The 22733-nt window shown below is 38.5% G+C and overlaps 1 protein-coding gene across 12 annotated transcripts in view; it reads right to left on the bottom strand.

The window, feature by feature from the left end:
- Positions 1-22733, bottom strand: part of LOC100975471 (suppression of tumorigenicity 18 protein) — a 135801-nt gene that overhangs the window by 20376 nt on the left and 92692 nt on the right. For 10 of the 12 annotated variants that reach the window (XM_034966068.3, XM_034966073.4, XM_055116544.2 and 7 more), the window contains 7 exons: positions 18570-18815; positions 11786-11901; positions 6193-6255; positions 5359-5427; positions 2025-2087; positions 1843-1923; positions 748-969 (listed from right to left, as the gene is read on the bottom strand). In XM_034966068.3, the coding sequence (XP_034821959.2) occupies positions 748-969; positions 1843-1923; positions 2025-2087; positions 5359-5427; positions 6193-6255; positions 11786-11901; positions 18570-18815 (860 nt within the window). The remainder of the gene's footprint in view (positions 1-747; positions 970-1842; positions 1924-2024; positions 2088-5358; positions 5428-6192; positions 6256-11785; positions 11902-18569; positions 18816-22733) is intronic. The other 2 variants (XM_057303008.2, XM_055116546.2) reach the window with 1 other exon arrangement.

Below are 22733 nucleotides of genomic sequence, written 5' to 3' on the forward strand. Positions count from 1 at the left end.
TAAAGCTTCATTGGATTTTAAACCAGCATCATGTACAGTGGCCCAAAAGACAAGACAGGACCCCACTGTTGGGAGAAATATGTAGGGAAGCTTCTAATCTTTTCCTTTAGGTGGAATGTGAACCACAAAGCTGGACAAAGATCACTGTTGCCCAAGAAACGGCTTGATTGAATGCATGACACTCGGTGGTAAAGGAATTCAGTCACTGGGAAACTATAAAAGGGTTTCTAGATCTCCTGTATCCTGCTGCACACTTTGCAGTCACTGTGTCATTTTCTTTCTGGCTGCTGCGGATGAGTCACATCCTCCCAGTAGCAAAATAACTACAATTTTGCCCCCAAATTGAGCCAGTCCGTAAGACAGAGGGAATGCTATAAATATGTAAAGTAAAAGTTTGCAATTACATAACATAATAGAACAGATATCACCACTTGGAACTGAAGTAAACCATTAAATGACTGAACCATTAAGAAATAGCAGCCTAAGCAACATTTTAGAATACAAATAAAACTAACTGTACATTTTCTAGAGCACTTGAAAACTGTGTAGTAATTTTAAGAAATAGAGAAAATAACATTTTTCATTCTTCATGCTCATCCAATATCTATACAGAAAGACTTCATGTTATGACATCTCAACTGCTACAGTGAACAACCTTTAGGGGGTTGTTCACAACCCTCTCCCCAAGGCAGCCTAGGCGACAACCGATCACAACACTACAACAAAAAGACAGAAAGCTCATGTTACCTTCGGTGGGTGACAAAAACATTATTTACATGGCCCAGCCCATTGCAGCCTGGCAAGGGACAATGTGGTAGCTCTTGCTTGTTCAGTTTCCAGGAGAGGGAGGCTCCGTTGAGAGGATTCTCCTTCTGTCTCTTGGCAGCCAGAGGACAGCCAGAAGCTGTGCGGTGTGATGTGTATTTACCTGATATGTGACCTTGGCCATCACACCCTATCACAGGACATCTAGAGAGAAAGCAGAGACATTACCAGCCAGGAAGAAGGCAATGATAGTCCTATGCTCTCCAGAGAACAAACCATGCAATTATAGAGTTTTAATAAAATATGCCACCATAACTAGCAAAACAGCATTGCATAAACAGGCTCGGAGCTACGCGATTTTCATGCATTATCTCACTTAATATTCACTACAATCTACTGGGTAGAGAGTATTATTATCCCATTTTGTAGATGAGGAATAATGAAGCTTAGAGAGCTCAGGTAACTTGCCGCCCATTTTATAAGAAGTGGAGCCAAGTTCATGCCCACACTTTTTAGGTCTAGAGCCAACCACATAAGGACTATGTTATGTTGCTTCCGAAGACCAAAGGTATAACATGTTAACTGCCTTAACAGACGCTGCATAGCACATTACTCATAGAATTGGAATTTGAGTTTCTAAATGTTTAAATATTGCATTTAGAACTGTTGTTGAGAAAACAACTTTATATCTGCATATATCATCCATGACCTTTCTTAGAGGAAGGAATTCAATTTAGATATAATTTCACCTTAAGCAAAAGTAAAGTTTCGGGGGAAAATGCTGCCATATTTATCATTGTATAGTACTTCCACAATACTACTTTCCTTTAAAACAATTGAGAAATGTATGAAACTGTTACTTTTTAAAACAATCTTTTGCATTATCAAAGAGCTGTGGAAATGTAGCTATAAATTGGAAACTTTTCTTAAACCACCAAATAGTTTGAATCTTGCTTATATTTAATGGGGTACACCTTCCCTGAAACTCAATCCGTGTTCAATTGCATCCCAACCAAGTTCCCTCCCATTTTACCAACAAGAGACAGCTGACCCCCATGTCTCAACTGTTGCACTTACTTCAGTTCAGGGTCTTCTTTTTCTTCCTTGGTAGGGGTCATTTTGACACCACCTTTCCTTGCACGAGGGCATCCGGACAAGCTGAAATAGGGACCCGACAAAGAACAAAGCAAAATTATGTGATCTCTCTGACTGCTGCTGACAAGCTCATTTCCACATCTCAGAAATAAGATCAATCCTACCTTCTGTGGGAAGCATAGTTTCCAGTCACGTGCCCCGAGCCATCGCAGCCTGGGGTTGGACACCTGGAAGGTACAGGAAGAGAGCATGGGCTGAGAGGTTGTAGTTGGGGGAGTGGGGGTCACACTCAAGTTATTTAGGTTCTTCAGTAATCACATTAATGTTCCAAGTCTCTGTAGTTCACGTGGAGGGAGGCGGGGTCACACAGCCAAATGTAACTAAAAATAATGAGCTGCTTTTTGTGTGAGACTGTTTTTGCTTAAATATAATTATCTTTTGGTTAATAATCAATTTAAATATTTTTTAAGGATATATGACTACTGAGTGACAATGGATTAGTTGTTATTTATTGTACATTCTTTTTTTTTTAACCTCATATAGAAGGGATTTGAAAATCAGTCCACAACTTATTGCTGGGCTTCTGTCTACATCATGCAAAGTTCTTACCTTTTATGTAAAAAGAAAAGTTTTCCAAATTATTATTATTATTATTATTATTATTGTTATTATTGAGACAGAGTCTCGCTCTGTGGCCAGGCTGGAGTGCAATGCTGCGATCTTGGCTTACTGCAACCTCCAACTCCCAGGTTCAAGTGATTCTCCTGCCTCAGCCCCCCGAGTAGCTGGGATTATAGGCACATTGCCTCCATGCCCAGCTAATTTTTGTATTTTCAGTAGAGACAGGGTTTCACCATGTTGGCCAGGCTGATCTCAAACTCCTGACCTCAGGTGATCTGCCCGTCTCGGCCTCCCAAAGCGCTGGGATTACAGGCGTAAGCCACTGTGCCCCGCCTCCAAATGATTTTTATGAATAATTTATTTTCTCTGATATGCTGTGCGACTATGATAATCCATTGATTTCAGATGAACAACAGTGATACACGTGAACTGCAGAGACTTGGAACATTTATGGGATTATCAAAGAACCTCAATAATTTGCACCTGGTCTGTCCTGCTTCATGGCCCAAGTTAAACAGTCTTTGGGGGAAAATCCATCAATAACTACACCAACAATCAACCATTAAATTTGGAATGAGAAAAGTGAAAGATGACAGGGAATCCAATTTCTACTAGGAATGCTGATTAGGAATAGGTTTCAAAATATTCTTAAATATAAAATTTTACACAGACTTTTACCTTTTTGCTGTCTTTTTAGAAAATCCCCAATACAAACAAAAACTAGAGGCCATCACAAAATACTTGCTTTTCTGAATGCACACTGTGGTTCAGATCAAATTTCCATTTGAGAAAAACAATAATCCAAAGAAAAATGTGTTTACTATCCCTTTCCTTACATTCCATTCCCCTGAACTTTCACAGAATGCATTTATATTCAAGCCTGAGTCAGAAAATAGGGAACAAATGCCTTTTTTTTTTCTTTTTTCAAATGTAATATAAAATGAGCACGCATCTCTTCTGGCTAACCAGAGCAACCTGCACTGAGTCTTTTATCAACCATTTACAAACATAATATGTATCTTCCATTATAAGAAAGTTTTACATGCTGGTCTTTTTCTATTAACATTTTTTAGTAAAAAAGTGGTTTTATAGCATGTTGATTGGAAATATCTGTGCTGAGTAACCGTTTTGGGGCATTCCCCATGAATATCTAAACAAGAGGTCAATGAAATGTCTCTTTGATTTTTCTTGCATGGAAGAAATTTTCTTGTATGGAAAAAACGTATCTATGGAAAAAACCAAAGACATTACTTATTAGATAGCTGTATAAAATATTAAATAATGAGTATTCCTATAGGATCTCTCAATTTACATGTTTTCAGTGTATTACCAACATTTTTCTAGAAGCAAGTTTTAGAGAAAATATTTAAGAGACCCAATAGCTATAATTAAGATGTGGCAATGTAGAAGTTTAGAGCAATTTAGTAAGATGTTTTGGTACATCTCAATTTTCAGTCTGTTAATTATTAGTCTCTACTTACTACTTATATTTTAGTCTAGAAAAATTCCAGTCAATAAAATGACTTCTAAAATCCACACTGACAAAGTAAAGTGCACTTTACACTGAAAATGAGAAAAGTGGCCAGACACGGTGGCTCACATAATCCCAGCACTTTAGGAGGCCGAGGTGGGCAGATCACCTGGGGTCAGGAGTTTGAGACCAGCCTGGCCAACATGGTGAAACCGTGTCTCTACTAAAAATACAAAAAGCACTCGGGCATGGTGGTGCATGCCTGTAATCCCAGCTACTCAGGAGGCTGAGACAGGCAATCGCTTGAACCTGGGAGGCGGAGGTTGCAGTGAGTCGAGACTGTGCCGTTGCACTCCAGCCTGGGCAACAAGACCGAAACTCCATCTCGGGAAAAAAAAAAAAAAAAAAAAAGAAAGAAAGAAAAAAAAGAAAAAAGAAAAAAAGAAAGAAAATGAGAAAAGTATATTTCACAGTTTATTTTACTACTTTTGGTACTAAGATTCCAAATTTTCATATCTGTCCATTATCACATCTTCTTTCATAAACTTAGTTTTTAAAATTTTTAGATAAAAAAATTTTAAACAGCCTAAAAAAGTGAAAGACTAACAAAATACTAAGAAAATATAATACATGAAATGTTACATGTGTTTTAGACACCAAACACTGATGCTGCTGTCTACGCATATTGTTTTACCAGTAGATGTAGTAATACTCATTTTTTCTAAAGCTTTATTATTTGTAAAAAGATGTAATTAGTTTTGTTTAATCCTATTTCTTTATCTTTTAAAATTTATGCCCTATCATATTTTTAAGGACTAAAAGGTAGACTATAAATGTTTATTGTTCTATACGTAATATAATAAGATACGAAAATAAACAACTGAGAACTTTGTATTAAAAGAAGATGAGCAGGAAAAATGAAATCACAAAGTAAAAGTTAATATACATGTGACTTTGAGATCTTGTAGGTGAGGCAGGAATGAGCCCAAACTGTTTTTGGCACCCAAGAGTGAAAGGCAGTTGTACGAATCAAAATACCCAGCAGGTTAAGGATTATGCAATTTCTTTAAAATTAAATGGCAGGTATGCTTTGAGACTCCTTCACAGGTTTGATTTAATACATAGATTGTGAAATTTACAGAAAAAAGTATTGTGTTAACTATTACATCACTTTTTAAAAAATTATTATAAAATACAAAGCCCCGGAAGCAAGCAAATTAACTAAATTAAATTACAGTGATTTTGTTTCGGTCATCCCAGCGCTTTAGTGAGAAAGTGCCTTTGCTGTGATCCCGGCAGGCAGGACATACTGCTTGTTGCTGATCACTTGGGCAATGAATGGGCACTGAACGAGAAGGTCCTACCGTGTGGATGAAGGGCAAGCCGGCCACGCTTCCCGAACTTACTTAAGCTCCTGAGAGTTGGCAGCCATGAGGGATTTTAGAGTCTTATCTGCTAAAGGACATCCAGAAACACTAGAGAGGGATGAGGAAAAAAACACAACACAACACTGACATATACATATCTGAGTCAAATGGCATCCTGAGTCGTGAACATACGTTAAATTATTGGTGACTGGGGATTGGGAAAAAAAAAAATAACTGGCTTTGAATCTGGCTTTGCTCTTCTCGCCAGTCTGGGCTGGTGGCACTTCAACTATTTCTCATAGACTCAGATTTTCTGTTTATCAAATGAATGACTTTAGCCCAATGAGACCCCTCAACTCTAAAGCTCAGGGATGCAATGATCACCCACACACACAGTCCATTCCTGCTGCACAGCCAGGTGATGGTGCTTTTCCAAAGGGAAGACAAATCCCATCAATGGAGATGGTGAGTAGAAAGATTAAAGATTGCACTGTTTAATCTCTCAAATGCTTCAATTTGTTATTTGCCCAGGATTGAGGGTATTACTTTTCCTCGGGCAAATGGTCGATTTGAGTCACTGTTGTATTTATTCCTCATTCCACATGAGTCCTCAAGCCACACAGAACCGAAGCCTGGCATGAGCTCAACTTTTCACTTATAACCTGGACTACAGGATCAGAAAACCATTTTGACCAAGAATCATGATTTTTATATCACATAATTTTATTTCTGAAAAAGAAAATAAACCAGAAACCCAACCAACTCACTCTCCATTTCCTGCTTCAGATAATACATGGATAGAAAGGGTGAGAATAAGTATTTAAAATAGAACAAGACCATGAAAATCTGACTGCACATGAGGTCATTGGGTACCTGCGATGAGATGCATAGTTTCCTGTCACGTGGCCACTTCCATCACATCCTGGTGTTGGACAGCTGAGTCAATAGAAAATACATCATTAGAGTCAAGCGCATTTCCCAGGTTCATTTCCTCTGCCCATTAGATTACGGAGGAGGTAGCTTCTGTGTGCAAGATAAGTTAACACAGTATAGGACATGCAGAAGCTAGTGTATCAAGGATTTATATTATATAAGAACCAGTGGACTACCTGAAAGAAAACTAAAAATCATAGCATGATGAGTTACTTCCTTAGGTACCTGTTTCAACATCACATTCGATTATTTGATTCCATTGATGTGGGAAAGTGATGTCCTAGTGATGTTGTCAGTTAGCAATCAAAGATGTTTTAATTCATTTGAAAAATGTATATGTTGCCGGGCATGGTGGCTCACGCCTGTAATCCCAGCACTTGGGAGGCCAAGGCAGGTGGATCACCTGAGGTTCGGAGTTCGAGACCAGCCTGACCAACATGGAGAAACCCCATCTCTTCTAAAAATACAAAATTAGCCAGGCATGATGGTGCATGCCTGTAATCCCAGCTACTCGGAGGCTGAGGCAGGAGAATCCGCTGAACTCAGCAGGTGGACATTGTGGTGAGCCGAGATTGCACCATTGCACTCCAGCCTGGGCAACAAGAGTAAAACTCTGTCTCAAAAAAAAAAAAAAAAAAAGAAAGAAAAAGAAAAAGAAAATTACATATGTTATAAAAAATAAATATTAGAAACCCATGCTTTGCTATGATAGCAGATCTTAGGAACACCAGCACCCATTATATGACATATTCCAGAAAGAAATTTTTGTGAGTTTTTAAGAGCAAGGCAACCTAGTAACTTTATAAACATTTTAGAAACCACTGAAAATCTTTGACTAAAATGTAAACTGATATTTTAGGTGGGAAAGTTGCTGACAGTATGAAGCAGGAAAGAAGTTTAGTCTGTAAAGCATTCAAACAATTTCATCCAAAGCTTGAAGCCAGCGAAGACAATTGCTAATTCACCATTAGCCTAAGAATAGGCTCTCAGGCCATCTGCCAAGAATCTCACTCCATTAAGATGTGTGCCCCTGCATTTCATTTTATCTCTGAACCTGGTCATGTCCTGTCCACCTTATGTGTGTTGTAAAAATAATGTAATCAGCTACTCAGGAAACTGAGGCAGGAGGATTGCTTGAGCCTAGGAGTTCGAGCCTGCAGTGAGCTATGATTGTGCTACTGCAGTCCAGCCTTGGTGACAAAGTGAGACCCCATCTCTAAAATAATAACAATCGTGTAAGAAGGTAGTTAGTTATCCTTAGCAGTTTTCTTCCACAATTAGTAGATTCCTTGGGTTCTCAGTCATTTAGTTTCCTCTGATGGTGTTTGAAAGTCACTCATTTGTAATAAGCAGGTGGACCCCAGCCTACTCAGTGTTATTTGCGGTGGTGTCAATTATCAGAGGGGAACATCAACTACACCAGTCACGCATCTGATCTTTTTTTGACATCCTGCCTAAAGCGAGGACTTATCCAGATATACAGAATACATGTTTTAGCCTTTTGAAGGGACATTTTGGGATAAACTAACGCTATTCCTATATTTTCTGAGTTATCACTTTCTAAGTATTTTTCTTCCTGTGATCCACTTTCCAATCATTTTCAGGTATCTGAAGAAACTATAAGAGTTAGAGCATTCCCATCTTTCAAAGGAATGTTTGATTTTCAGGGTCGATCCAAGCTAAGTCATCTATCTCCTTTCCCCATCCCTTTTCCTGGATAAGATATCAGAAAAAAAACTATAAAAGCTATAAATATATGTTAAAAAGTAAAGACAAAAACCAGTTATTAACATTTCGGCTGAGTTATCTTGCAAGTGCCATTCACTCACTAAATGTAAAAAAATCTTTTCTGAACATTATACAACTGGAGTATTCAGAGTGAGAGGTGTTTCAATTGCCTGGGAATTCCCACTTTAGAAATACATTGCCATTTAGTGTTACAAACAGCATTGCGTTATATATATATACGTATATATATACATATATATATAAAATTTTTTATTTTTATTTTTTTTTGAGACAGAATCTCGCTTTGTTGCTCAGGCTGGAGTACAGTGGCGCGACCTCGGCTCACTGCAAACTTCGCCTCCTGGGCTCAAGCGATTCTCCTGCCTCAGCCTCCCAAATAGCTTAGATTACAGGCGTGTACCACCATGCCTGACTAATTTTTGTGTTCTTAGTAGAGACAGGGTTTCACCATTTTGGTCAGGCTGGTTTCGAACTCCTGACCTCAGGTGATCTGCCTGCTTCGGCCTCCCAAAGTGCTGAGATTACAGGCATGAGCCACCACGCCCAGCCAATTTTATATTTTTAAATTACTCCCATTAATATTGCCAGGAGAAGCCAAGAAGTGCCAGAGGTTTTTAAACATCAGCTATAAATTACCTATAAAATATGATAATGAAATATGCATTCAATTAGCTGATAATTTATTTTTAAGTTTGGTGGTATTAAAAGGTCAAGAAATAAAGAACTGGAGACAACATTATACAGGGGAAAGTTGCAGTTTGGAATTTTGATAGCTAGACTAAATTCCGAATCTACAGTGAAAAATTTTACGTAATGACGTGCCAATATTAGTTGGGTGATATATTTTGGGAAGGTTTTCAGATGAAAATACAAAAACTGGAAGAAAGAAACTAGCTAGTTTTCTCAGTAAGTGGCACTGAAACCGTAAGGAAATTCTAAGATAATTAGTGACATCCAAAAAGTCCTAATCTAAACAAAGTTTTTGGTAAGCAATCAACGTACTGTTAGAAACACAAAGCAAAATATAATAAGGACAGGGTGACATGGAATGTAGTATGACTTTTACAAGACAAATATACCAACTTAGACACATGCAAATAAGTGATATCCATCAAAGCACTCACCCTGTCTAATATGCATGAATTAGACTGGGCGTGGTGGCTCATGCCTGTAATTCCAGCACTTTGGGAGGCTGAGGCGGGTGGATCACCTGAGGTCAGGAGTTTGAGACCAGCCTGGCCAACATGGTGAAACCCTGTCTCTACTAAAAATACAAAAATTAGCCGGGTGTGGTGGTGGGCGCCTGTAATCCCAGCTGCCTGGGAGGTTGAGGTGGGAGATTGAACTGGGAGGTGGAGAACGCACCACTGAACTCCAGCCTGGGTGACAGAGCGGGACCCCATCTCGAAATAAATAGATAGATAGATAGATAGATAGATAGATAGATAGATAGATAGATAAAATGGATGAACTAAGAGGCCTCTGAGAGAGTAATTTCTTAAGAATTTTTGGAATGATTATATTCCAAAAATCATTCAATATCTTTTTGAAATCCTTCCTCTTTTATATTTACCCTCATACCATGGAGAAGTGCCCTTTGCAAAATAATCATGCTTCATTTTTCTGACCCAAAATGGTATTGCAGGTTAATTTTCAGTCATTTACACTACATTTAGTTTGGGATGAGTTTTAGCAATTTCCAACAATCTACCTTCAAAGGATAAAATTTTGCCATTTTTGAAGATATTAAAAATAACACATGAAAAAAATACATACAAAGATGAAAAGTTTCAAACAGCAGGTCCATGTGGGAAAAGGTGTCTGGCTGGCCTAAGTGGCTTCTAAGAAGTTTCTAAGAAGTTAGAAGTGACTTCTAAGGTCTCAAGTCACTGAACCTGAAACAGTGTTCAAGCCGATTTAAGTTCCAGCATGTTTGGAGCCATCCATTGTATCGTCAACCACCAAGCCTCAGGTGGACATCAAGTTTACAAGGGAGAATGCTATTTCAGCCAGTAATGTTTGCCTACAAAATCCTTTGAGAATGCAAAGTCTAAGCTTATTTTAAAGTCGCTCACATACCAATAGGGCAAACTGATGATGGACTCGGAATAATTTTTACTGAACACCTACTATGTGCAAGGCCCTGTTCTTGGCACCAGTATTTGAAATGTATTCCCTGCTCCCAAGTCACTGTCCATGTAGGTGGGGAAATAAGAGGCAGCACAGTGCATATTATGCACCAATGGTGTGGACAAGTTACAGAAGGGAAATAAGGGGAAATAAGAGGTTGCATAATAAATATTATGCATCAATGATGCGGACAAGGTAGAGAGCAAAGACGGAGGAGAGAAGACCCCCCGTCCCCACTTTGTGCCCTCTGAGGCTTTGTTCTTGGGAAAGGAGGCAGAAAATAGAGAGTGGAGGGAAGTGAAGAAAAGATCTGGGAATGGGAGCATCAGGGCTGAGGGTGGGGAAGCACAGTAGCCTGAAGGCCTCTCACATAAGTGATGTTTGAGAGAAGAGCTGCGCTGAGGGAGGAGAGGATGTGGGCCCTGCAGAAGCCTTGGGGACAGCATTCTGGGCAGAGGGAACAGCAACCCTAAGGCCCTGCCTAATTCCTAGAGAGCTTAGGGGAAGCAAGAAGCCCAGAGTGTGAGGCTGGGGGATGGGAGCACTCACTGCCCCTGTGGGGTGGTGGGTGGGCATCTGGAGGTCACAGCGGGGTGGCAGCCAAGGAGTCCACAGCAGGAGTAAGTGCAGATAGCAGGAAGGAAGGGTCCCAGGATGGAGCTCAGAGGCACCCCGCTCTTTAGAGGGCTACACATGAGTCTAGAAGGGCTAGCAGTGAGATGAGGGAAGAGTCCAGAGGTGAGGCATCCTAGAGGCCAAGTGTAGACAATGGATTGTGGAGGAGGGAGATCAGCTCTGTGGCATCCTGCTGCCTGTCAAGTAGGAACAGGAGGCTCCAGGACCAAGATTCTGACAGGGGAAGGGGATGCCGAGGGAAGGGAGGTCCCTGGAGATCGGTCTGGGAAAGATTCAGGAGGGAAACTGCATCACACAGTAGCAACAACTTTCTTGATACATTCAGCTGGAAAAGGAAGGGGAGACAGAGAGTCCAGGTGGAAGCTGGGTCAGGAGAGGTTTTTACAGTTTTTTTTTGGAAAAGTTTAAACATATTTTTTGATGAGGGATACAGAAGAGAGGGTACAGTCCTGATTCCTAAGTGGACGCGTTACTCCTTGCTGTAAACTCTCACTAACTGGCAGCTTTAAATAGATTTATATATGAGTAGACTTGATTAATATTTAATCACTTACACATGGGAAAGTTTCCTGCATTTGATTCACTCATTCACCCGCTAGTACATAACTCGTACTTACTGCCTGCGGGTACCCTGCTCTTTAACCTCTTCTGGGCCTCAGAACCCCTTTGAAAATGTGATGAAAACCAATAACGCCCTTGCCCAAATAACAATTTGCATCAAGTGTTAGAAGGTTAGTAGAGTCCCCGAAGCCAACCCTTAGATCTGGAGGTAAATGGTTATCAGGTTAAGAAGCATTTCTAATTGTGTTATCTTATTTTGTTTTTTAATTGACAGGCTTTTAATTCTGTTAGCATAATATCACGTACACCCTCTTAGCTCAGGTTAGATGCGTTTAACTGCTGACCGGTAGAAATCACCCTAACTTCAACTGTATAAGCCAGGATATTGTAACTCTAAGTCATGAACTTGAATCTTCATTCCAGAATCTTAGAGGGCATGGCATTGGGCACTACTTACGTGATTAGTTCCTTTTTGAGATCTCTTGCATGAAGCTTGGGTTTAGGGCTTGGTATAGAAGCCTCTCCAGGAAACTTTTTTTCCTCTAAATTTTCTAGAGAGCTCACTGGGTCTTTCTGGAAAACAAACAAACAAACAAACAAAACACAGAAGCCATTAGGGAACCCTGGAAAGACAACTAGATTTAAAATCATTGAAGCCAGGTTTGAGTTTTGGCTTTGGACTTGGACTTGGCTGAAATACCTTAGAGGATTTGTATAAGAAATAAATAATATAGGCCAGGCGAGGTGGCTGATGCCTGTAATCCTTGGCCTTTGGGAAGCCGAGGCAGGAGGATCACGAGGTCAAGAGATCAAGACCATCCTGGCCAACATGATGAAACCCCGTCTCTACCAAAAATACAAAAATTTGCTGGACGCTGTGGTGCGTGCCTGTAGTCCCAGTTACTCAGGAGGTTGAGGCAGGAGAATTGCGTGAACCCGGGAGGCGGGGGTTACAGTGAGCCGAGATGGCTCCACTACACTCCAGCCTGGCGACAGAGCAAGACTCCGTCTCAAAAAAAAAGAAAAGAAAAGAAATAAATGAGATAATAAGAATATGTCCTGGTTGTTACAGATCTTTATCCTAAGTGAAGAATGAAAAAGTGTAATTGATATGGAACACCTTTCAAAAGTTCACATTTTGTCAAATATGATTACAGAGGTAGGTATTTCTTGACCCATGTAATTAATATTTTAGTATATTTCAAGGTTTCTTGTATTAGGAATGCTCCCTAGAGAGCACAGGAATTGTTTATATGTCCAGCAGTCATAACAGCAGTAAAACCAAAGAAATATTGCAAAAATGAATCACACAAACTTTTAGACAGAAAAGGGGGAATTTTTGGTTAACTGAATGCCCTTTCTAATGTACAGATAATTAAGATCTAAATTATTTGTTTAAATATGTAATAACTGAGGCTAAATTAAATTTAGGCATTTAATTTGATCTTTCTGGATAATTGCTTTTATTTTTATATTACTTCCTGTTTTTCTGAAATTACTTCTTTTGCTAAATGGGTATCTTGTAGCACTTTCCTTCCTGGATGGAATTTCTTGTTGGATATTCCTAATTTTCATGCCCTTCTCTTAAGTTTAATACTGACCTTTATTTCATAAAGAAGACTCACTAATCCTATCAAACAATTTATTTACCAAGTGATGTATTATTTCACAGATAACAAATGATGGTTTTTCTCAATCACATAATTAGCTTACTTTCATCATTAATCTTGTATCCGGTAAATATAATACTTTCTGGTTTTAATATTAAAATCAGATGAACTAATTAAAAAAAACTGTCTTCTAAATCTCAAAAGTACTGATGTACTTAAGGTAAGTAAACTATTTTGAATGATTCAAAATAATTTTTTTAAATTAAATGAATATAAAAATACTATAGCAAAATATAATTTTAGTAATTCTGAGTCTATATTCAAAAGCAATGTGAAAAAAACAAAATTCCTGGATTTTCCCAGCCAAAGAAAAATTCTAAATGCTGATCTCAGTCATCAAGGCAAATGTAATTTTTTTCATTAATTACTTGGCTAACAATTCGATCAGTTATTTTACACAAGAGCATACTGTAGTAAATACATTGGTACACTGTCTCAAGTGACACTGTCTTCAGATTACATTAATGAAACCTGATTTAGTACAATTTATCCATATTATTGATGGTATTAAGTGTTTCATTTTGTTTTACTGGTAAATGTTTGAAAACAGAAGCCGATAAAAAGATAGGATTTTAAAATAAAGAGAAATGTATGCTTGATAATAATTCCACACTAGGATGCAAAGAGAAGTGCTAGTTTAATGCTGCCTCCATGGGATCCACAGCAAAATAGATGATTAACACTTACCTTCCAAAGTTTTATGCTGTAAATGGCTAAAATGAAAAAATTCCAAATTTTGAGGCCTTAAACCTGATAATTCCACCATCTACTTTATTTAGTCCTATCTGGATTTGGCCTGAGTAGTATTTTCCACTATAATTTAGAAATGTCTTTGCTTTTTGAAAGTAGATACAATTGCTAAATCTGATATTGTCTCAATGTGGAACAGCCTTTGTTTTTCTGTTTAGATGCTGATTTTTTTTTTAACGAAAACGGCATAAAGTAAAAAGAGCCATTTTATTATTTATGGCAAAGTTATGAACAAAGTCTCTCTAAGAAGACATGTATATTTACAGATTATCACAAGTTTCTAGCTGTTGTTTAGGGCTGAATCTATAATTATGGAAGGCAAGAGAATGGGGAATTTTGAAGGAAATAATCAATTATGAAAGTTTAAGTTATTTTACTAAATAATATAAACATAAAGCTTGGAGGATATATGTTATTTATTTTGGTATAGTAATATGTGGTAATGTTTCAACAGGATAATCTTATTGCATACGACCTTTTAAATATTTTGTAACTTTAACACATAGACTCATATGCATACAATCGTTTTATGAAATAATTGTCTTTTCCCCTTTTCTTTGCTCAACATTCTACCCTTAGAAACCTGCAGAGAGTGTATGTATTAAAATCCAGGTGGCTGTCACTAAATAATTAGTTTTGTTATGGAGGCGTTTTATATTGAATGAATACCTAAACAGCAGCCAGTGTAAATCAATAGCATTTGTAAAAATCTTTTTCCAAAATTTAAAGTATAATTTTGAAAATAATAATTTTATTTTGTGGTTGTGTAAAAGAGGATGTGGTATATATGTGTGTGTTTAGAGAGTACATGCATGCAATGAAATTCCTTTAACATACAGATGGAAGTTTATACTGATTTCAGTAAAGACCAGGACATAATGGTAACATGAATAACAGATAATAGCATCTGGCACTCTTAACATTTTAAGCCCTGAAATCTTTGGAGAACTGACAGTTGAATGAAACTGACAGCCCTAGTTATTTCTCAACACTTTCCTTTCGAGATATTTTGAGTTTTTTCCAGATTCAGGAATTTTTTTTAGGGGGCATCTGGACAGGCTATTTCACTGAGAGAGACAGACAATATTTTCTGAAAATTACCACCAAAATTAAGCAACTGTTGTGCATATGAACTAGATAACAATGAATTAGAAATAATCACTCAATTTCTGGTTGTGTATGTGTCTTATGTGGTGGGGGGAGAGGGAAGTGGCAAAGGGAAAGATGTGGGTGGGAGCAGGGACATACCATATTCCAGTCTCCAAATGTGAACAATAGATTGTCTGGAACGCACATAGCTATTCCAGGGAAGCTCACTGGAAAGTCACAAGAAAGGATCAGTCCTGGAACTGTTTTTTGTGGTCACATTGCGTGGACTTGCCTGGATCACAGGAGCTCCAGTCCTGCACCCGCAGAAACACTTTAGACAACTGTTGCCGCCAACACACCTTGCCACCTGCCATTTCTTCATTCTTCTCTTTTTTCTTTCCTATCAAATTTTTCTCAATATCCCCTAAGCAGTCTCCAGTTTTTGGAGATTTTTTTTTTCTTTTCCTTTTCCTCATTTACCTTCTTCTCTTTTTTTTCTTCATTGTAGGGAATTCCAGGCCTATTCCTTAATTTCATATGACCAGGAGCAACATCTTTACCCCCCTCACATTTCTCCTCTAAAAAATCTGATAATAATCCTGCTTTTCAAGATTGTTGGGATAATGAGACATTGCGTATAAAGGTTCCTTATCTGTATTTTATTGTACGTGGTATCCCTCTGATAGCTTGTCAATGATCGCATTTAATACAATCTAATTTTTCAAAATAATGCCTACCAAACATTACATTTTTCATTTTCAAGATTCAGAACAGGATGTGAAAAATACTGTTAGTAGATTACCTTGGCACGGATGACGGAACAGAGAACAAGAGTGAGAAACCATATCAGGAGTTAGAGTGATTCAGAAGTACTTTTATGTGTGTGTCTCCACCAGCCTCAGCTTTCCCAACCAATGAATCACCCTGTTCAGATAGCTGGGACAATAAGCATTTAGCTTAAACAAATATTCTGTCAGCTCAAACCTAGGGCAAGCACATTGAGTCCAAGACCTCACTTAGCATCTCCAAAGTCCTCTCTGATACTCTTAGTGACACTGAATTCCCACATAGCTTCTAAATTCCAGATGTCACAATACTTAGGTTGAAAATTGTAGCAGTCCAAGCCTGTGTTGTCAGACCTGGAGTAAGTAAGCCATTCTGTAAAGAGCATCAATCCACTCTAACGAATCCCATCTTGTGTGTGTGAATTTGCTGGGAAATGAAACACTGTCCCAGATATATATGCATGAGATAAAAACAGACTCAAGTCTACCAAGATGAATCCAGATGATTTTTTGAAATTAAGCAAAAAACAAGATTAAAAAGTAACATAAAATATTTCTTATGAAATCTCGTTTTCTGGCTTTCTGGGTGATAAGAACTGTGGCTAAGGAAGTGATAGGAACGGGTTTCTGAGAATCTGAAGAGTGCAATGTTGACATCGTTGCTGAGGGCACAAAAGTATAATCAGTGTCAAACAACGCAAGACACCCTAGATGAAGATGAGAACCTATTTGAAGCAAATGTGTTTTGTTACTACCCAGGATTGGAGGCTTATGCCTGACACTTTCTGGTGAATACATTCGCCATAATCATAAGGATGAGTGCAGAAAGCCCAAGTGCCATTCTGCATATGGCATCGAGATACTCCCAGAAATGAGAACACATTGGGATTTTGAACCTGGATGAAGCAGTTATACTTAATTCATGAGACACTGTCCTTCCTGTAGCATAAGGACTTCTACTGGACCAACATCCACACATCCTGGGCCAAGGGTCAGGTTTCCCTTTAGGTCTGTAGATGCAATGTGCCATGATCTGAGCAGCAGTGGCGTGGCTGGAGATTAAGCAGTCATGTGAATTGAAGCGCATTCCCTTACCCAAAGCTAACTCGTATGTAGTAGGACTGCGCCAACAATTTTGATCTCATCACAGTTGTGCCTCTTAACCTGTCCACTTCCTGGCTTGCTGCTTACTTCCATTTCAGACAAGATGTGCAGGGATGTGAACACTGACAGACTTTTAGATGATACACGTAGACACAATTAGGTGTAACCTCTGTTTTTTGGCACAAGCCTGAGGTGGCAGTGGGCACAGTGGTCAGGGGAAAGATGCACACTTGCCAGTTTGTGGTCGTCATTTGAGGCAAATGAGCTTCTTAAACTTTGCTGGCATCAGTTTCACATTCGTTGTCGTCAAATATGTATTATTTTAATAAATGGTTCTTCTAAAATAGTACTATGATAGATTGATTAAGGCCATCCTTGGATGCTTTGGGTGAATTTTGAAAAGCCAAGCAGAATAAAATGACTAAGGCCAGTATGACAGAATCTAATCAAAAGCTGCAGTGTGTGAATCCCTTCATCCTTCCATGTGATGGCTTGAGTGGTGGAGACACACAGGCTGCCTCAGATGCTGAGGATGTCTCCCAGGGGTCCACACCCAGCCACCTGATGCAGTTAGCCATTCCTCCCTCTCCAGATTGTGTGCCTGTGCATGCTACTCTGTTTATCAGTGTATTTGGCTACAGGTCAGTCTTCTGAGCACATGCATGACTGTGGCACACAAGCATGGTGGAAGTGTGTCCTATTCATTGCTGTATCTCCAGGTCCCATGTCACTTACTGGACTTGGAGATGTTGGCAAAACTGTGCTGAAGGAAAGAAGGAAGAAAGGAAGGAAGGAAGGGAGAGAGGGAAGGAGGGGAGGAGTGGAGGGGAGGGGAGGGGAGCGACGGGAAGGGAAGGGGGAAAGAAAAACAGCCCAATCTTGTGATCAAAACTGTGTACATTGACTTATACTTTGAGATGTTAAGCATGTGCAAAAATCAAATTAGATCTCATCACCCAAAGTCTCTAAGCTTCAAAAAGCTGTAAAAGGCGCTGCACACTTCTGCAGAGAATGGCTATTTCAGTTCTTTACACATATCAACTGGCAAGCCCATCAACAACTTCCCTGACAAAGAGCAAAATAGGACTGACTTACTGTAATAATTAAGGTCACATCTGCAATTACATAGAGTCTAAACAATTGAGGGTTCTGGCTGTCAGTTCTTTTGAATGACACTGAGTAGACCACGGCTAATCAGGCCTAGTCAGGTGGCTCAAGCCATAAGGCGAAGGTTAGATGAATTCCCGCACTGTCGCACCATCTGGCTTTCAGGGCCAAAACCACCTCCAAGATAATCAAATACACAAATAGGTCTCCTTGACTTCAAGATTAATTCAATTTAGACATCCAACATTTCGATCCAATGCCTTAAACAATGAGTCTATACATAGGTATGCTAACACAGTTCCTTCACAAAACCATGGAAAGAAATTTGACATGACTCAAAGATTCTTACTTGACCCTGATTTGATTTCATCTTCAACCCTCTGGTTCAGAAAGAATTAGTAAGCTGGCATTTCAATGTTGAGCAATACATTGCCCCTTACAGCTGCTATATGAAGGGATAGATAATATAATCTCTTGTGCAGGGCACAAAATTTCAGCCTTAATAGGAATAAAATCTACTATAGTGACATTATTTTAGGCAAGTGATAATAAAAGTTGGATTTGTTAATGAATTTCCTCTGACATTAAAAATCACCACTTTATTAAAATCTAAAGCAAGGTACAGAATTATGTATTATCTAAACAGGAATGTGAAATATAATTTAGGAGGGAAAAGCTAGTGATACCCTGCAATCATGCTGTCTTCAACTTATTGATTGACATATGGAAACAATACCTCTTTCTCCTCCTCTGTCTTCCCGTGAGTTTTGCTATAGTTGATAGGAGTGTCCCAGCCCTCTTGGTCACAAAGAGCCTGATAGAATGCTGCATTGACCAGAATGCTGCTTGTTTTGAATGGGGAAGAGGAAGGAGTTGGAATAGAAGTGTTAGAGGAAGTTAGGGGTGCAGACTTGTCCAGGATTCGATTTTTTTTCATGCTTAAGTCCAATGTGCCATTTTCATCCACTTCTATTTCGGCTCCCTGGTATACAATAGGAAACAGAAAAACATTTAAGCAGTTTGCAGTTACAGCCTAGCCATGTGGGGCTTTTAAGGGATCATTTTAAATGTAAGCTTTTATGTAAGTATATCTGCTTTTAAATCTAGCTTTCTGATTTGCGTTGGGTAATGTTCAATTCTTAGGCAGACTTTAAGAACAGCCCCATTAGTGAGCTTTGTGTTTCTGGGTTTAAACAAAGTAAGCTTAATGTAAATAAGACGCTCCAAATACTAAATATATTGGCTAAAACAGTTTTATGAAAATGTGTGTGTGTGTGTGTGTGTATATATACACACACACACACACATTTACAAGTTTAGCTTTAAATCTTCTTTCCTAGTTTACAGAATTATCACTCCCAATTCATCATTTAAAGCATTCACATTTGTGTTTATCAAAAGGCATATATAACTTTCCAACCCTTCAAATCATAATATTAATCTCACATGAGAAATACGCAAAACAACCCACTGGAAGAGAATTTTTATTGGAATATTAAACTAATATAAAAGCAACATTTTACCCTAGGCTATGTGAGCCGGAAATGCTTTGCTAAATTGTGGGGGGCAGGGAGAGGGAGGCAGGGAGTGCAAACCATGCTTCACACCGGTGGTGGTGGTGGGGTGCTTTGGGTAGCAGCTGACAGCCTGACTGAGGTTGAAGCCCTATAGTGCAAACTTAAGAATACTATAAAACAGCTTATTTTCTCCACACTTAGTGTGAGAATTAAAACTAAATCCACCGCACAATATTTCTTCTTGAGATACCTTCTACCTTTTGCCATGTGTTATTTCTTGGTTTTGTTTTTTCTGTGTCGGGAGGAACAGTACCCCATTCTGTATTTGGTTCAAGCTCCAGCAAACTGCTCACGTGCCTCGTATGTTCTACAAGATTCGCACACTGGGATGGCTCATGTGGTGTCATGAATTGTGAACATTACTGTGCAGTCATTCTCAGAAGGTAGGAGGAAGCTGCCTGTCATTTTTCTAAATGGGTCGAATAACACCTTTCTGGTATTTTCGCCATCATCCATCAATTTAAAATTAACTTCTTGACAATTTGGCTACTCTCTTTTTTTCTCTTGGCTGACCACTCTTCTTTGAATATTTAGCAAGATCCTTAACTCTTGTGGTAACCAGCTACTTCCCAGGGGATTTGTTTTAACTCTTCCCTTTAAACAACCCCCACTCCCAACCCCCAAACAGGCGCCACTGGGCTGCATCAGCTGGGCTTGCTGCTTGTGCCCGACTTAGAAAATAAAAGCCCTTCTTTTATTTGCTTATTTTACCTGCAAAGTTTGTATTTTCAAACTCTCAGCCTATGAGATAGATATGCTTTACTATATTTGTGGGAGGTAAATACGCTTCTAATATGTTGTACTAAGATGCTTTGGCCGTATCTTTCTGTCCCTTTTTAGTAAATAGTTTAATCTCTCGTGATAGTTTTAAGCCCCGAATTTGGCAGTACAGCTTATCCGGGATAATAACTTAGTAACCACAACATCTTATGCCATCTGTATAATATCAAATACATTTTTATACCAGCATTAATAAACCTTAGTTACAAAAATCCAAGATATTAACCATATCAGTGCCACGTGTGCTCTCTCTCCATGATCTCACAATGTATTCTGCCAGGAGCGCATCAAAACAATTTTTGGCTTCGTAGCTGATATGTAAATAGCAATGAAACAGAGCTATAGTAATCAAGTTTAATGGCCAACGTAAAGTAAAATGCTAAATATTGTAGTTGCTGACATTTTTCATAAAAAAATAAAAAAAAACTTGGGTTAAGACTGCACAACCAACATTCACATAAAATTCCAGACCTCTGTGACAGATGGCTTAGGAAAAAGAAGCCATGTGACTGGGCTGCAGAGTTTTATAGTGCAAAACCCATAAATAGTGCAGATTCGATTTCTCTGAAAAATATCAACTCTTCCAAGACAAGACTAATATATATTTTAGTTTTTACAGGCAAAAATTCTAAATAGTCCATTAAGACAATGATAGATTCTAGGAGTTGTTACGATTATACATTTCGAGTCAATTACTCCTAATGTTTAAAAGAGGCGCTTTCCTGTATCCTGCGCCCAGCCTGCTGCTCTGAGCACCTGACTTCACTGGGAGAGAGCGGGCGGCTCACTGGGGAGCAGGGTACAGATGGGCTTTAAGTGAGCGCACAGATGCCTTCAACAATTACATGCAGTACCAGAGAAGGGTCCCTTTCTGCCCATAGATGGGCGATCACACGTTTACAGCATGGGCTTTTATTCAGAGCAGTATCAATGGGCATCACTTCTCTCTGTGCTTGAAACTCCAAATGGCAGCACAAAAAGGAGGGAGGGGCTGGGGAAGCTGTGGCAGATATGCATCCCCCACCCCCTCAAACTTCTAATATTCTGATTTCTTCAAGTGCTATTCTGGATCTTTAGTTTAAGTATTTAAATGTAAAGTTCTCTGGGGGTAGGTATAGGATTACTACTATTCATGTTCTTTCCGACTTAGAGGGGACATCTCAGGCCATCGATTTCAGCCACTTTTGAGCTACCTGATGCTACCTACATTTTATTTATTCATTAAGTTATTGAGAAAGTACTTCATATTTTTAAGACACTATATTCTAGGGAAAGTAAAATTGGAAAATAGGTTGTTTCTGCCTTCAACAAATTTCTTTTTTATGCATATAGATTTTTAGTGAAGGTAATTTTATAAATTTAATGTAAATTATAATTAAACTGAAGGTTGAACTAATTACTCATTGTAATCCTTACCTTTACTATAAAATAAGAAGTGACCTAGATGGCCACCAACAGAGAAATACTTAACGAAAATATGCTACCCCTATTTAATGGCACATTATGTGGTCAGGAAAGTGATAATTATGAACACTGTTTCTACATGGAAAATACTTGTATCACTGACAGCAGAGAACAATGTGGCATTCCTACTATGTTTACAACTAGGGAAAAAAGAGAGAAATGTGTTTTCTGAAAAAGAACAAAAAGGAAAACACAAAAGTGATTGTAGGTACTTGTATGTAGAAGGTAGGCTTGTGGCTATTTTCTTCCATTATTTTTCAGGCAAATGACAACATTATATTGTTTTAGCAATTTTAAGTGGTCACACACTCAAAGTTTGTGATGAAGTAAAAATAAAATTGGAATTTTAACTTAAATGTTATCTTGTGAAAATTATTAATTTTCCAAACATTGATAAAACAAGAAAGCACTGTTTTCCTGACTTGGCAAGCTGTCTTATGAATACAGGATGGGTCACCTGCCATCTTTTCCCTGTTGACTTGGCTGAGAGGAAGTGCAAAACTAAGTGTCCTTCTGATTAGGTTTCTGCCATAATTAGCCCCTGGCTTTCATCTAGCAGCTGATGTTTTTTATTCTTGCTTCAAGGTTTTTGTTTTGGGAGTATCTTTTCCATACTGAAAGCTATCTTAAATATGTTTTCAAAGTAGGCAGGGTATTAACAGTAAACAGATGAAATGAAAATATCTTACTCTTACTGAATGGTAATTATTAAAGCTGTTTAGATTATAAATTTGTGAAATACACTCAATATAAATAGAGGAGAAATGATCAGAGGAGAAATAACTAATGTAAGGTATAAAATTTAAGTGAAATTTAAAACAGCTTCCCCAAGATCTTTGGGACTTGGAATCATGGTCCACGCTGGTTGGCCAGCAGCTTAGCTACTCTAAGATCTTAAGAAGAGAAGTTAGACAGGCATGAGTTCAAATTTCTGTTTCAACAGTTATAGTTGTGCCACTCAGAGAAAGTAATTTAGTATCTCTGTACTACTGTTTCTTTATCTGCAAAATGGGATAATAATATCTACTTTACAGAAATTCTAGAGGGATTAAAAGGGATTAATGTGAGCCACATGCTTG

Source organism: Pan paniscus, chromosome 7 (assembly GCF_029289425.2).
Source record: "Pan paniscus chromosome 7, NHGRI_mPanPan1-v2.0_pri, whole genome shotgun sequence".
NCBI lineage: Eukaryota > Metazoa > Chordata > Mammalia > Primates > Hominidae > Pan > Pan paniscus.